Source organism: Alosa alosa, chromosome 18 (assembly GCF_017589495.1).
Source record: "Alosa alosa isolate M-15738 ecotype Scorff River chromosome 18, AALO_Geno_1.1, whole genome shotgun sequence".
NCBI classification, from domain to species: domain Eukaryota; kingdom Metazoa; phylum Chordata; class Actinopteri; order Clupeiformes; family Clupeidae; genus Alosa; species Alosa alosa.
Window position 1 is genome coordinate 3214174 of NC_063206.1, and position 15000 is coordinate 3229173.

At 44.7% G+C, this 15000-nt stretch overlaps 1 protein-coding gene across 4 annotated transcripts in view; it reads right to left on the minus strand.

The window, feature by feature from the left end:
• hspa12a (heat shock protein 12A) overlaps positions 1–15000 on the minus strand; it is a 78141-nt gene that overhangs the window by 49332 nt on the left and 13809 nt on the right. For 3 of the 4 annotated variants that reach the window (XM_048270026.1, XM_048270023.1, XM_048270025.1), the window contains exons 2-3: positions 3190–3266; positions 1609–1736 (exon numbers count right to left, since the gene is read on the minus strand). In XM_048270026.1, the coding sequence (XP_048125983.1) occupies positions 1609–1736; positions 3190–3266 (205 nt within the window). The remainder of the gene's footprint in view (positions 1–1608; positions 1737–3189; positions 3267–15000) is intronic. The other variant, XM_048270024.1, reaches the window with a different exon arrangement.

The following is a 15000-nucleotide window of genomic DNA, read 5'->3' on the forward strand; positions in this document are numbered from 1 at the left end:
TTTGAACTGAGCTCTACCAACCAAATTAAAAGTGAATTATGAGCCTGGTAGCCACTTAGCTATCTGAGTGGAATGCGTTTCAACAGGCATATAGCTAATTAGTGAAGACTCACCAATTCGATTCTTCAGAAGAAGGCTAGCTAATCTTTATATTCTTGGCCACGTTACAAATTACAGTGAGTGCATCCAATGTGAAAGAGTCTTCTCACCAACCTGAGCTCATAGATGGTGAGGCACTGGGAACCTGATAAATCCGGCACCTCCACTAGCCTCCCCTCATCTTAGTTGCCTTTATCATTTCCTTTCTCTTGACGTTTCTTATATCAAACAGGTGATGCTAACAAAGACGAGCTAGCTGGAACCTGCTCTCGGTCTCTCGGTCTCTTCTGAACACTCGGGATTCGTTCCAAATGACGCTTTAGTGTGTCGTAGACTAACGTTCCAAATGGTAGACTAACATTAATGGCCTTTAGTGTAGACTAACATTCCAAATGGCTTTGGTGTGGCGTAGACTAACGTTCAAATGGCAGCTTCCAAATGGGCTTTGTGTGGTAGACTAACGTTCAAGTTAGAGCTGCTGCATGGAGAGGAACGTGTCATCCTTGCATGTTTGATCGATAACTCATTTCTAAAGTTCAACTTTAAATAGATTCTGCGTTCTTTGTGTTATTCTTCTGTGAGAGTGATCCGAGGCTGATGCCTGGCATTTGAGCTAGATAAACAAGACATGCACAATTTAAAGTAACAAAAGTAAACAAAGTAAAAGTGAACTTGGCCAACGCATGCCTATAGATTTGTAAAAGAATCTCGGCGATCGAAATTTCAGTGAAGGAGGGCCCTGTTAATGTGGGGGAGGGCCCTTATTCACACCTCTACCCATACCCCTCCACATCTCCCTCCATCTATCTCTCTCTCCCTCCATCTCTCTGTGACTCCATCTCCCACCCTCCATCTTTTCTCACTCTATATCTCTCCATCCCTCAATCTCTCTCCATCTCTCCCTCAGTAGCTGTAATTGTCTTCATTCTTTCATGCTCACAAATATCCAATTATTTTACTTTTCTTTCTCTCCATCCCCCACTTCTTACACCTCCTCCCCCCTCTCCCCCACTCATTCCCCCCCACACACACACATGCACACACACACACACATGCACACACACACACTCCCCCCACACATGCACACACACACACATGCACACACACACACACATGCACACACACACACACACATGCACAGTCACACACAGCACACACACACACACACCTGCCTTACACACACACATGCACACATGCACGCACACACTCACACACACACGCATGCACACACACACACACATGCACGCACACACATGCACACACACACACACACTACACACACACACATGCACCTGCGCACACACACACACACACACATGCACACCGCATACACACACATATGCACACACACACACACACACATGCACACACACACACACACACACACACACACACACACACACACACACACACATGCACACGCACACGCACACACACACATGCACATGCACACACACACACACACACACATGCACACACACACTCTGTCTCCACCTCAGGCTCTCTCACCTCATGGTGTGGATGCACTCGGGTTCTTTGGCGAAGGCGTAGGCATAGCCGCTGGATGTGGTGCCGAAGTCGATGGCCACCACCACGGTGAAGGACGGTCCAGAAGGGGTCTCATCAGTGTCCTGCTGCTGCATGCACACACACACACACACACACACACACACACATGCACACACACACACACACACACACACACACACACACACACACACACACAGACACATAAACGTACAGGTAAACATACAAGTTAATACACAAGTAAACAAATACACACAGACCATAGAAACAAACAAGCACAACACAGACCATAGAAACAAGCAAGCACAGCACGGATCAAAACTAGTTTTAAAAGCCTATACTGCACACGACCTCACATCAACAACATAGGACTGAACATATCATTTGGGCAGCCAACTAAGAAGTGCATACAGCAGCCAAAATGTGTCCAAAAGGGTGCTATGCACATGCTTATATCACAGGGTGCTATGCACATGGTTATATCAAAGGGTGCCATGCACATGGTTATATCAAAGGGTGCTATGCTCATGGTTATATCATATCATAGGGTGCTATCCACATAGTTATATCATAGGGTGCTATGCACATGGTTATCTGCTATCAAAGGGTGCTATGCTCATGGTTATATCAAAGGGTGCTACACACATGGTTATATCATAGGGTGCTATGCACATGGTTATATGATATCATAGGGTGCTATGCACATGGTCATATCACATCAAAGGGTGCTATGCAAATGGTTATATCAAAGGGTGCTATCCACATGGTTATATCAAAGGGTGCTATGCACATGGTTATATCAAAGGGTGCTATCCACATGGTTATATCAAAGGGTGCTATGCACATGGTTATATCATAGGGTGCTATGCACATGGTTATATGCTATCAAAGGGTGCTATGCACATGGTTATATCATAGGGTGCTATGCACATGGTTATATGATATCATAGGGTGCTATGCACATGGTTATATGCTATCAAAGGGTGCTATGCTCATGGTTATATCAAAGGGTGCTATACTATACACATGGTTATATCATAGGGTGCTATGCTCATGGTTATATCAAAGGGTGCTATACACATGGTTATATCATAGGGTGCTATGCACATGGTTATATCATAGGGTGCTATGCTCATGGTTATATTAAAGGGTGCTATGCTCATGGTTATATCATATCATAGGGTGCTATGCACATGGTTATATCATAGGGTGCTATGCTCATGGTTATATGATATCATAGGGTGGTATGCTCATGGTTATATTAAAGGGTGCTATGCTCATGGTTATATCATATCATAGGGTGCTATGCACATGGTTATATCATAGGGTGCTATGCACATGGTTATATCATAGGGTGCTATACACATGGTTATATCAAAGTTCACCAACTGTAGTTGGCAGCCCAGCTGTTCAGGGGTGCATTCTGGGAAGGCATTTTGGTCTACTACCATGTCGCCCATACCAATGTCTCTAAATTATTTTGACCACTCTCTATCTTAGTTAGCACTCAACAGTGCCTCTGGGAGATGTAGTCCTGAGGTCAGTCTCTTCCTGATCGCTCACCTGAATGTGGGTGGGGGAGAGGGGGGTGATCCCAGGGTCTCCCATGCTCTTAGCTGGAGATGGAGCCGCCATTGCATCTGTGGACAGAGAACACGTGTTAGCCACATTACCATTTATACTGTATTATATGCTAGCGTGTAGCAGCTAATACTATTAGCTGCCATTGCATCTGTGGACAGAGAACACGTGTTAGCCACATTACCATTTATACTATGCTAGCGTGTAGCAGCTAATACTATTAGCCGCCATTGCATCTGTGGACAGAGAACACGTGTTAGCCACATTACCATTTATATTGTATTATATTTACAGTTTATTTGTTGTTGTTTACTATGATTTTTTTTTTTTTTTAAGCGACGTGAAATTGTGAATTTCAGAGCACCTTGGCAATCGACTCCTACGGGACTTTCCCTAAAGATGGCAGCAAAGATGGCAACATTTCCGGAAAGGTACTGGCTTGATGAAATTCATTCTGGACTCTCTATCCGACCACATAAAGACCTCGGGATGCCGGTTTGGCTTTAGGGACCCTCTACTCACTACCACGTAAAGTGTGATGTTGTTTGGAACTGTAGAAGAGGTATAAAAATAGCGTTTTTGTAGCGGCGAAATAATATGCCCTTCTCACTTCCTTCTAGCGAGCTTTGACTAAAGCGGTAACATCGAACTTTCTCAAAAACACATCCGAATGACATGATTTGGATGTCAACTCAACGTATGTCCTCCAATCATCCGTAAATCGATCTAAAGTGCATTTTACTCTGGATAATTCCTTTAAGTACAACCCAGTACACAAGTGGACCCAACAACCCAGTACACACAATGACCCAACAACCCAGTACACAAGTGGACCCAAAAACCCAGCACACACATGGACCCAACAACCCAGTACACACATTGACCCAACAACCCAGTACACACAATGACCCAACAACCCAGTACACAAGTGGACCCAACAACCCAGTACACACAATGACCCAACAACCCAGTACACACATGGATGCAACATCCCCAATCAGCTAAGCACTGCGTCTGGGCAGGTTGGGTACACCCACATCATCAACTGCCCATTTGTTCACACACAACTGACAATGAGCAGAGTAAACAGGCTTCAGTCGGGGTTGGGGTCAGGGGTCAAGGTCAAGGTCAGCGGTCAGGGTTCTCTCACACAGGAGACTCGGCTTAGCTGAAGGACTAGTGGCTTAGTAGGTTGGTTGAATTTGTTTTTGCTGGGGAAGTGATGGTTTAATTTTTAGTCTTTAATGTATTTGAAATCTGCAATCCCAAAAAGGATCTGGAGGACTAAAAATATGATACACAAACCCACACACATTATCACTCACTCCCTCAGTCAACTACGGCAGTGTTTCCCATACATTGACTAATCTGTGGCGGGGCGCCACAAAATAAAAATCGGCTGCCACAGATTAATATTCTATGTTTAATTGAATTGAATTTAATTTAATTTAAAATTAAATATAAAGGTCAAATCCTTGCATTGCCATTGAGCTGCGCTTTTACGCCGCGCAACGCCTTTCCTTGCCCGCTCCGGCTCTCGTAGCCGCTAGCCCTCTGCCCACTCCATTTTAACAAAATATTCATGATTGTTGAAGGATTGTTGTTTGCCACATAGAAGCATTGCATAGAAGGCGTCTGGCTAAATTGCTATTAAATCCGCTCAGCATCGTGACCATGCTGCGCAAATTTGTTAAAACTGCTGCATTGAAGTGAAAACTCTGCTAAGGTCTTATCACAACATAGTAGGCTACATTGAAGAGACTAAACTAAGTTAAGTTATGAAATCAAGCAGCATCTCAAAGCTAACATTAGAATACTGTTTGGATGTGAATTTAGCATGCTTAGTCTACTTACAGCTGCTTGTCAATTTAGTTGAAGGGCTCATTTATTGACTCTGACACTGAATGTTTGCAAAATCCCGATGTAAATGGAAAAGTGTTTTCCAAAATTCAAAGTGCTTGTCCCAAGGAGAAGTCATTGAACCTTTATTTTAACTATGTAGTTTTACATCCACACATCAGCAGCCTTTCAACTGTTACAATTGCATCCCCACGTCACATCAGGCACTCAATTAGACCTATGCACTACCAATCTTGTGTTACAAATTGAATCAAGGGAAACACTGTCTGGAGAAAAACTCTCTCACACACACACACATACACTCACACAAATACACTTTATCATAATCAATCAAACATTAGGACCAGATAAATCATGCATATTAACCACACATGCACACACACACACACAGAGTGGCTAGTGGATGTGAGTGTGTATTTAGTGAGTGTTTGACCAGTTGGTTAGGGACGGCAAGCCTAATGCAGCTGCCTGCTCACCCTGACATTTGGATGGAGTGAGAGATTGTGTCTGCTGGTTGCCGTGGCGCTCATGAGGGCCTTAATAACCCTGCCGAAAGGCTCTTAGCGCGGCGTAATCGTGCTCCCATACGTTTTAAAAGTGTCAGAGGACCGGCTCTCCGCGGGGCGCCACGCTAGCTGTCCTTTCTCCCGCTCCGCAGAGCGTCCCTCTTTTCCTCTCCCCCCTGCAGAGCAGACGAGCGGCCAGAACAAACCGCTTACCCGACAATTCACGTACCAAATTACCGACCACCTGTGGCTGGCCTGCATCTAACAGATGCCCCCGCCCCCACCCACCACCCTCTCTCAACACTGGCGCTCTCCAAAACGCTATAACCTTGGGATTGATTTGTCGCTCTATGGAGGGGACAATTGAATAGCATCAAATCAATACTCGTGGAGTAAAATGATTTTCTGTAATGATAAACGCTGCAATGGTAAACGCTTTCAAGTGAAGTGTCATTGAAGAGAGTGAGGTGCAAAATTGTCTTTTTTTATTCCCCGTTCAGCATAAGGCCCATTTAATGGTGTCAAAGCAAAGCACTGGGCAACATCGCAATGCAGTCTGGGACGTTTCACGAGAGCCTGTTACGGCTGTGTGTGTGTGTGTGTGTGTGTGTGTGATGATTACTGCCTCCTATAACAAAAGCCTCCTGTAGACGCTGATGAGCGGAAATCGTCATTGTGATTACGCAATGTTTGCCAACAAAGAAAAACAACGAGAAACAACAACAAAATGTCTGACATTAAGAGCGTAAACAGTGCAGCGACTACCAATCTATAGTCTCTGGCAATCTAAGGACACACCAATCTATGATGCAGGATGCAGAGGGGGATGGGGTTACTAGTGGGCCCCACTACTGAGACTGTGTAACACAACACAACCAATACAATACAACACAACACAATACAACACAACACAACCAATACAATACAACACAACCAATACAATACAACACAACACAATACAATACAACACAACCAATACAATACAACACAACACAATACAATACAACACAACCAATACAATACAACACAACCAATACAATACAACACAACCAATACAATACAACACAACCAATACAATACAACACAATACAACACAACACAACACAACACAATACAACACAACACAACACAACACAACACAACACAACACAACACAACACAACACAATGTTATGGCCACACACACACAGCGCACACACACACACACACACACACACACCAAACACACACACACACACACACACACACACACTCACACAGCGCATGCACACGCACACACGCACACACACACACACATACACACATACACACACACCCTGACCACTGTGGTGGACACCAGCCTGTACTGCTCCACAGGTCTCTGCTCATCCATCTAATGCTCACCGGTCGCCCAGAATGGGACACAGACATGGAGATGGACATGGGACCAGGACCAGGGGAGATGGGACCAGGGGAGATGGGACCAGGACCAGGGGAGATGGGACCAGGGGACCAGGGGAGATGGGACCAGGGGAGATGGGACCAGGGGAGATGGGAGATGGGACCAGGGGAGATGGGACCAGGGGACCAGGGGAGATGGGACCAGGGGAGATGGGACCAGGGGAGATGGGACCAGGGGACCAGGGGAGATGGGACCAGGGGAGATGGGACCAGGGGAGATGGGACCAGGGGAGATGGGACCAGGGGAGATGGAGGGATAGAGAGGGATGATATGGAGAGAGGGGGGGCAACCACACAGACATCCATCCCCTGCAAAACATACACACATACACCAACCACACAGACAAAAGAGTACACACAATCATGTGTGTCTGCACATCCACACACGCACACACACACACACACACGCACACACACACACACACCACCCCCAGCGTGCTCACTCCATAGTTGCGTCTGGAATGTTGGGGTAAAGAGGAAAAAGCGTCTGACAGGAAACAGCGGAGGTCAAAGGTCACGACTCCTCCTTCTCAGTGGACCTGAGTGCTTCAGGCATGAGAGGTGTGTGGGGGAGATGTAAACGTCTGTAAACATCTGTGTGTGTGTGTGTGTGTGTGTGTGTGTTGTGTGGGGAGATGTAAACGTGTGTGTGTGTGTGTGTGGGGGGAGATGTAAACGTCTGTGTGTGTGTGTGTGTGTGTGTGTGTGTCTGTGTAAACGTCTGTGTGTGTGTGTGTGTGTGTGTGTGTGTGTATGTGTGTGTGTGTGTGTGTTATTTGGATAATAAATATTAAATGTGTGCATGCGTGTGTCTCTCGGTGTTTGTGTGTGTGAGTGCGCACACACACTCAATAGATATAAAACATGCGTCTGTGTGTGCATTTCAGTGAATATAAAAAGCACGGCAGGAAGTGAAGCCTTTTGTTTTTCAGACGACTTTTTTTCTCTTTTCCTCCTGCACCCCCTCTCTGACCTCTTCTTTTCTTCCTCTCCTGCTCTCTCCCTCTCTCTCTCCCTTCCCTCTCTCTGTCTCCCCTCTCCCCTCCCTCTCTCTCCCTGTCTCCCTCTCCCTCCCTCCCTCTCTCTCCCTTCCCTCCCTCTCTCTCTCTCCTTCCCCTCTCTCTCTCTCTCCCCCCTTCTCTCTCCCTCTCTCTCTGTCTCCTTCCCCTCTCTCTCCCTCCCTCCCTCCCCTCTCTGTGTCTCTGTGTCTCTCTCTCTCCTCTCTATATATCTCTCCCTCTCTCTCCCTCTCTCTGTCCCTTCCTCTCTTTGGTTCCTGAGGCTTCTGTGGCCCTCCGTCCCTCTCTGTCTCTCTTCTGATTCTCATATTATGTGTGAGTTTGGTGTAGGCTTATTGTGCCCTGTGCGTGTGATTCTTTGTGTGTGCGTGTGTGTGTGTGTGTGTGTGTGTGTGTGTGTGGCTGTGTGTGTGTGTGGCTGTGTGTGTGTGTGCATGCATCATGGGTGTGTGTGTTTGTGCACACTATGTGGGTGCACACACTCACAGTATAGTTACAGAATGTTAACACCCCAGAAGATTTGTGTGTGTGTGTGTGTGTGTGTGTGTGTGTTTCAGGGCAGTGAACACAATCTCTCACCCATAACCCCATCAGTGCCTTCATCAAAAATGTGCATTAGCATCACATGTGCATTAGTCGGATCATCATTCCACACACCCTATGTATAATGACCATATATAATGACCATATATTATGCTTTGCGTCCGACTAATAGCAATTTTTATTTAGCCTATGGCCTGTCAAAATAATTTAGTCTTTTACGCAGTGGAGAAAGTGACAGCGCACAGCAAGAAAGCAAGTGCATCCAAATTCACCCATTCTTCTCAGTTCAACTACTCCCGAAGTAGCCTACTCATCACACAGACATCACAAGTATCACATCACATGAAAGAGCTTTTTCTCAGCTTTTAAATGATGTTATAAATATATGAATAAACATACAATAAAGTGGCAGTTAAATCCCAGAAATGCAGTAACTGTGTAAACCCCAGCCAGTCTAACGCACAGGAAGAGTGGAGAAGAGGCCCAACTCCCCCTCCCCAACACCACAAACTCCCAAAGGATAGTTTGCACGCACACACACACACACGCTCACAGACACACAGACACAGACACACACACGCTCACATACACACACACACACCACATGCACACACACACAGTGCTCCCCACGAGACGTTCCACAAACTCGCTGCAACACACACACACAGACACCATGGAACCCCACACATTTGTGGTATTATATAACTCTCTTTTGCCCACTCTCTCTCACTCTCTCCTCTCACACACACACACACAGGCCACAGAGCTGTGCTTTCACATGGAGCACAGCACTTCCTGGCTCAGAGAATAAAAACAGCAGCCGAGGAAGAGTCATTTACTGACACACAAACACACACACTGATTTACTGTACTTTCGGTATTTAACAACAAAAACACATCTGCAGTGACCGCCTACTGCTGACATCCTGGCTGAGGAATACACACTCTCGTGAATCAGCTATAATCTAGCATGAACCAATACACACTCTCGTGAATCAGCTATAATCTAGCATGAACCAATACACACTCTCTCGAATCAGCTATAATCTAGCATGAACCAATACACACTCTCGTGAATCAGCTATAATCTAGCATGAACCAGTACACACTCTCGCGAATCAGATATAATGGTGTGGTGTGTGTGTGTGTGTGTGTGTGTGTGTGTGTGTGTGTGTGTGTGTGTGTGCAACAGTGATGCACATGTAAACACAGACTTCAGAAGGCTGAAAACCAGCTGTCATCTCCTCATCCACTTTCATTACCTTCAAGATGCAACAGTTGGCTAAGATCAGATTGGAGGGCCTTTGCAACCCTGAAAGACGGTGTGTGTATGTGTGTGTGTGTGTGTGTTGGCTAAGATTGGAGGGCCTTTGCAACCCTGAAAGACGGTGTGTGTGGTGTGTGTGTGTGTGTGTGTGTGTGTTGGCTAAGATTGGAGGGCCTTTTCAACCCTGAAGGACAGTCTGATCTTTTTTGTTCTACTGATTCCGAACATCTCTCTCCCACTATTCTGTATGTTGGTGTGTGTATGTGTGTGTTTGTCAGTCGCATAGTTTAGTCTCACACTATACTGTATGTTGGTGTGTGTATTTGTGTGTTTCAGGAGATCTGTCTGGTACACAAAAGCCAATCACAGCAAAGCGTCATACAACAGCAGCCAATCAGGAGTGGCATAGGAGCTGGGGAACGCAAGATGGAGAGGGAGAAGGATGAATGAGGAGACAGAGAGAGAGAGATGAAGAGAGAGAGATGAAGAGAGTGAGTGAGAGAGAGATGAAGAGAGAGAGATGAAGAGAGTGAGAGAGAGAGATGAAGAGAGGGGTGGGAGAAAGGGTGAATAAAGGGGTGAAACAGAAACAAATGAAAGGAAAGGGGGATGAAAGGAGAATGAGAGAGAGAGAGAGGGATGACGAGAGAAATGAAGAGAGAGAGAGATAAAAAGAGAAGAGAGTGATTGAGTGCAGACAACTCTCTTGCTTTGTACAGGCTGTCCATTTCTGGCCATCAGAGAGACCATTCATGTCCTGCTGCCAAAGCACCGGCACCTCTAACACACACACACACACACACACACACACAGGAGGAGTCGAGTCCACTGAGGTTTAGGATAGAGGACTCCCCCACCTCTCTCTCTCTTTCTTACACACACACAGAATCAGACTACTCTCTTGCAGACAACTCTACACAAACGTGTGTGTGCTTAAGGTACGTGGGACACAGCTGTGTTTTAGGCAGTTAATATGGAGCTAAAACAGACACACCACTCAGAGAGAGAGAGCTCACTGTGAAATCTCAATCTCTCACTCTCCACACACACACACACCACACACACACACCACTCAGAGAGAGAGAGCTCACTGTAAAATCTTAATCTCTCTCTCTCACTCTCTAACACACACACACACACACACACACACACACACAAGCAGGCACATCTGCTAACCTGCTAAATTGTGAAGAAAGTCTTTGTACTGTAACACATACACAGATACACACACACACTCGTGCATACACTCGTGCGCACACACACACACACACACACCCCTCAGACACAGAACTTGAGTAAATCTGACTGACAGTTTGACGGCCTTGTATCAACACCATGTGAGTGTACGTTTAAACCCATGCTGTCAATATGTCAGAGACAGAGTGAGCGTGCTTTTACGATATGTTTGTGTGTGTGTGTGTGTGTGTGTGTGTGTATGTGTGTGTGTGTGAGTGTGTGTGAGAAAGAGAGTTTATTGAGATCAACAGGTCTAAGGCTGAAAGTCAAATCTAGTTTTGTCTCCTAAAACAAAAGGCTGGCTTTTCTCCCCGGTGACCCGGTGAGATCTCCGAGTTAGCCAACAGGGTTTCAGTCTTGGTGTGAGATCTCGAGAGTTATGTAGAGGGTTTCAGTCTTTTAAGATGTGGTTTCAGTGTGGAGGACAATTATTCTACTCTCCTCCACTGTTGGTCCAGAAATAACCCACAGGAAGAGATAGCTGTCTTATTGTGTGTGTGTGTGTGTGTGTGTGTGTGTCATAACACAGTGGGATAGTGGGACAGAGGTTGTCAATTAGTCAATTATTATTGTTGGTGGAGTGTGTATGTTTGGCCTTGAATGTGTAAGTGCATGGCATTATGAGTGTTTGTATGTGTGTGTAATGTGTATTAATGCATGTGTGTATGTGCGTTTGTGTCTGTGTGTGTTTGTTTGTACGTATGTGTGTGTGTGTGTGTTTGTTTGTTTGTATGTGTGTGTGTGAGTGTGTGTGTGTGTGAGAAAGAGAGAGAGAGAGAGAGAGAGAGAGAGAAGCCCCTGAGACAATAGGCAACAATGGGCTTTTCCTGCCCTTGTCCACTGGCCAGCGTGATAACAGCACAGCACTCATCTGTAAGAATAGCCCCTCTCCCCATCAGGTCAACACACACGCACGCACATACTACCATACTACACCACAACACTGAGATACGCAGTTGAATAGAGTTAACCAATTGCAACATTAAAAAGAATCAAAGTTTAGCGATCATACATGATAATAAAATGTCAACGAGCAGCAACATACAGAGTAGGCCTAGTAGTTCTACTAATCTACTTAAAATACTTGAACTATTTACTGCATTACACACTAGGGACTTAACTAGTCTATGAGGGCTATGACTTAACTACTAGCAGATTGGGAAGAGAAGGGCTATGACTTAACTATTTACTGCACGTACACTAGGGCTATGACTTAACTATTTACTGGGCAATACACTAGGGGACTATAACTATTTGAACTACTTCTAACTATTCTAGCAGATTGGGAAGAGTAGGGCTATGACTTAACTATTTACTGCACGTACACTAGGGCTATGACTTAACTAGTCTAGCAGATTGGGAAGAGTAGGGCTATGACTTAACTATTTACTGCACGTACACTAGGGCTATGACTTAACTAGTCTAGCAGATTGGGGCTGACTGGATATTTTGTGAAAGTGAAAATAGCACGATATTAGAAAGCTAAAACAAAAAAGTTAAAGGGTTGCTTTTGACACAGATTGGGAAGAGTAGGGCTATACACAATGAAAAAACCTGCTCTGAATACTGATAACTAGTCAGCTGTCTCTAAAAGTTTCTCTAATTGGCGCAATTGGATTACACCTGCTTTTTAACAGTACAATGAAGAAACCCGATGCTCTTGGAATACTGATTCCAGCTGACTCTAAAAGTTTCTCTAGTGGCGATTGGACACACACTCACACACACACACGACTTTACACACACACACACACACATGAGGAGGCAACCCATACCAGCAAGCCCTCGTGTTCTGTGCAAAGCACATGGGTCTGCCATTCTGTGGTTTTAAAGAAGAATCTGAATTATTTAGCTGTGTGAAATAATTAAAGTACATTGGTATTCTCATGCAATACACATGCCGACGCTGATACACACACACACACACACACAATAATACACACACACACACATTTTGTGTGGGTCAGCCCACTGTCGGAGCCCTCACATGGACATGTTGTGCTAAAGATTCATTACACATTTGAACATCTGATGTTCCTCCAATCAAATGAACTCCATCAAAGATCTCATCAAATGAATTCCATCAAAGATCTCCAGTTCAGAACTGTCAAAGATCTCATCAAATGAACTCCATCAAAGATCTCCAGTTCAATCAAATTAACTCCATCAAAGATCTCATCAAATGAACTCCATCAAAGATCTCAAGTTCATTCAAATTAAAGGACAAGTTCGGTATTTTACATTTAAAGCCCTGTTTTCAGATAGTTTATGATTAAATAGAACGTTTAAGATTTAAAAATTTAGACACATGCTGCTGTCCTGAGAATTTTCGTTTTCTGTGGTAGCACCCCCCCCCCCTCCCCAACAGCTGCATAGGTGCACTGGAACAATCATTCTAAAACGCATTAAACTTTCTGCTTTTAAAGACTTGAAACTCACCGAAGTGGTCAAGGGTGTTCACTGATATGCTCACACAAAAATCGCTGCAAAAGATGCTTTCCAACAGGTGTTTTACCATTCGTTGAATAATTGACACTTCAGCCCAGTTGGTGGCGATAATGCACCATACACCGTACACTTGCCAATTACAAGCAAACCACTGGCATTTTATTGAATACACAGAAGCAGAAGATCGCTGTCTTGAACTATTTTGCAACAGACAGCTAAAAACTGGGCGATTTTGTGCAGTTACGAATTGCGGGAAAATTCGTGGCAAAAAAAGTTGTCACAGACTTCCTTTCAACGATCCAGAAAGGCTAAAGTTGTGGCTGGAGTTGCTTGGGTTGGATGTGAGCACACCTGTTGAGGATCTGCAGAAAGCTGATCCCGGTCTCTACAGTCTGCATTTTACTAATGAGGACTTCGCTGGAGGTCGAAAGAAATCGCCCAAAAAGCTCTTTCGCCTGAGAAATACAGCGGTTCCCACATTATCTCCTGGAACGACAGAGTTGGAAGAACTTGGGGTAAGCTTGACATTTTGTAACGTAACATTTGTAACAGGCGGAAAATTAACTTATTTGTTATGTCCATAACCTGTCATGTTCACATCATAAGCCTAACACTAACCCTAGCTTACATGAATAATTTGGCTACATGATTTTGTACGTTTACTATTTTTTTGGCCGTGGAACTTTCATGATGAAAACATAATGATTCACGTAAGTTATCATTCACATCGTGCAAGTTCCAAGACATTTTAGCATTAGCCATGGACGTGACAATAATTTGGATAGCGTAGCCTACGATAAAACCTGTTGGAAAGAATCTTTTACAGCGATTTTTGTGTGAGCATATCAGTGAACACACTTGACCACTGTGAATTCAGCGTCTTTGTAAACGAAAGTTTAATGCGTTTTAGAAAGATTGTTCCAGTGCACCTATGCAGCGTTGTGGAGGAGGGGGGGCGCTACCACAGAAACCGAAAATTCTCAGGACAGCAGCATGTGTCTAAATTTAAATCTTAAACGTTCTATTTAATCATAAACTATCTGAAAACAGGGCTTTAAGTGTAAAATATCGAACTTGTCCTTTAACTCTATCAAAGATCTCCTTCAGTTAATAAAATCAGTCAGATTAACAGAACAGATTCACTGTTCTTAAAGGGACACCAGGCAACGTTTTCGTGTTAATTAATCATCTTCGTAAGTCGGTATATGGTTAAATGACTCATTACAGGGCTTAATGAAGGCTCTTCGCCCGCCCCCTACTGTCTGTAGGAAGAATATCCCACTTGCAAGAAGTTCAGTGTATCGCACCCGCCGACCGGGCAGGATCAGTTTACAGCACAGAGGCAGGCTAACAAAACCCTAGAGATTTTTGTAAGCGTGTGTATAATGGCAGAGCCAGCTAAGAAGCAGCGAAAACCCTTGACGGAAGATGCAAAGAAAAGGAAAAGAGCTTCAGACCGAGTGAGGGGAAGTTTT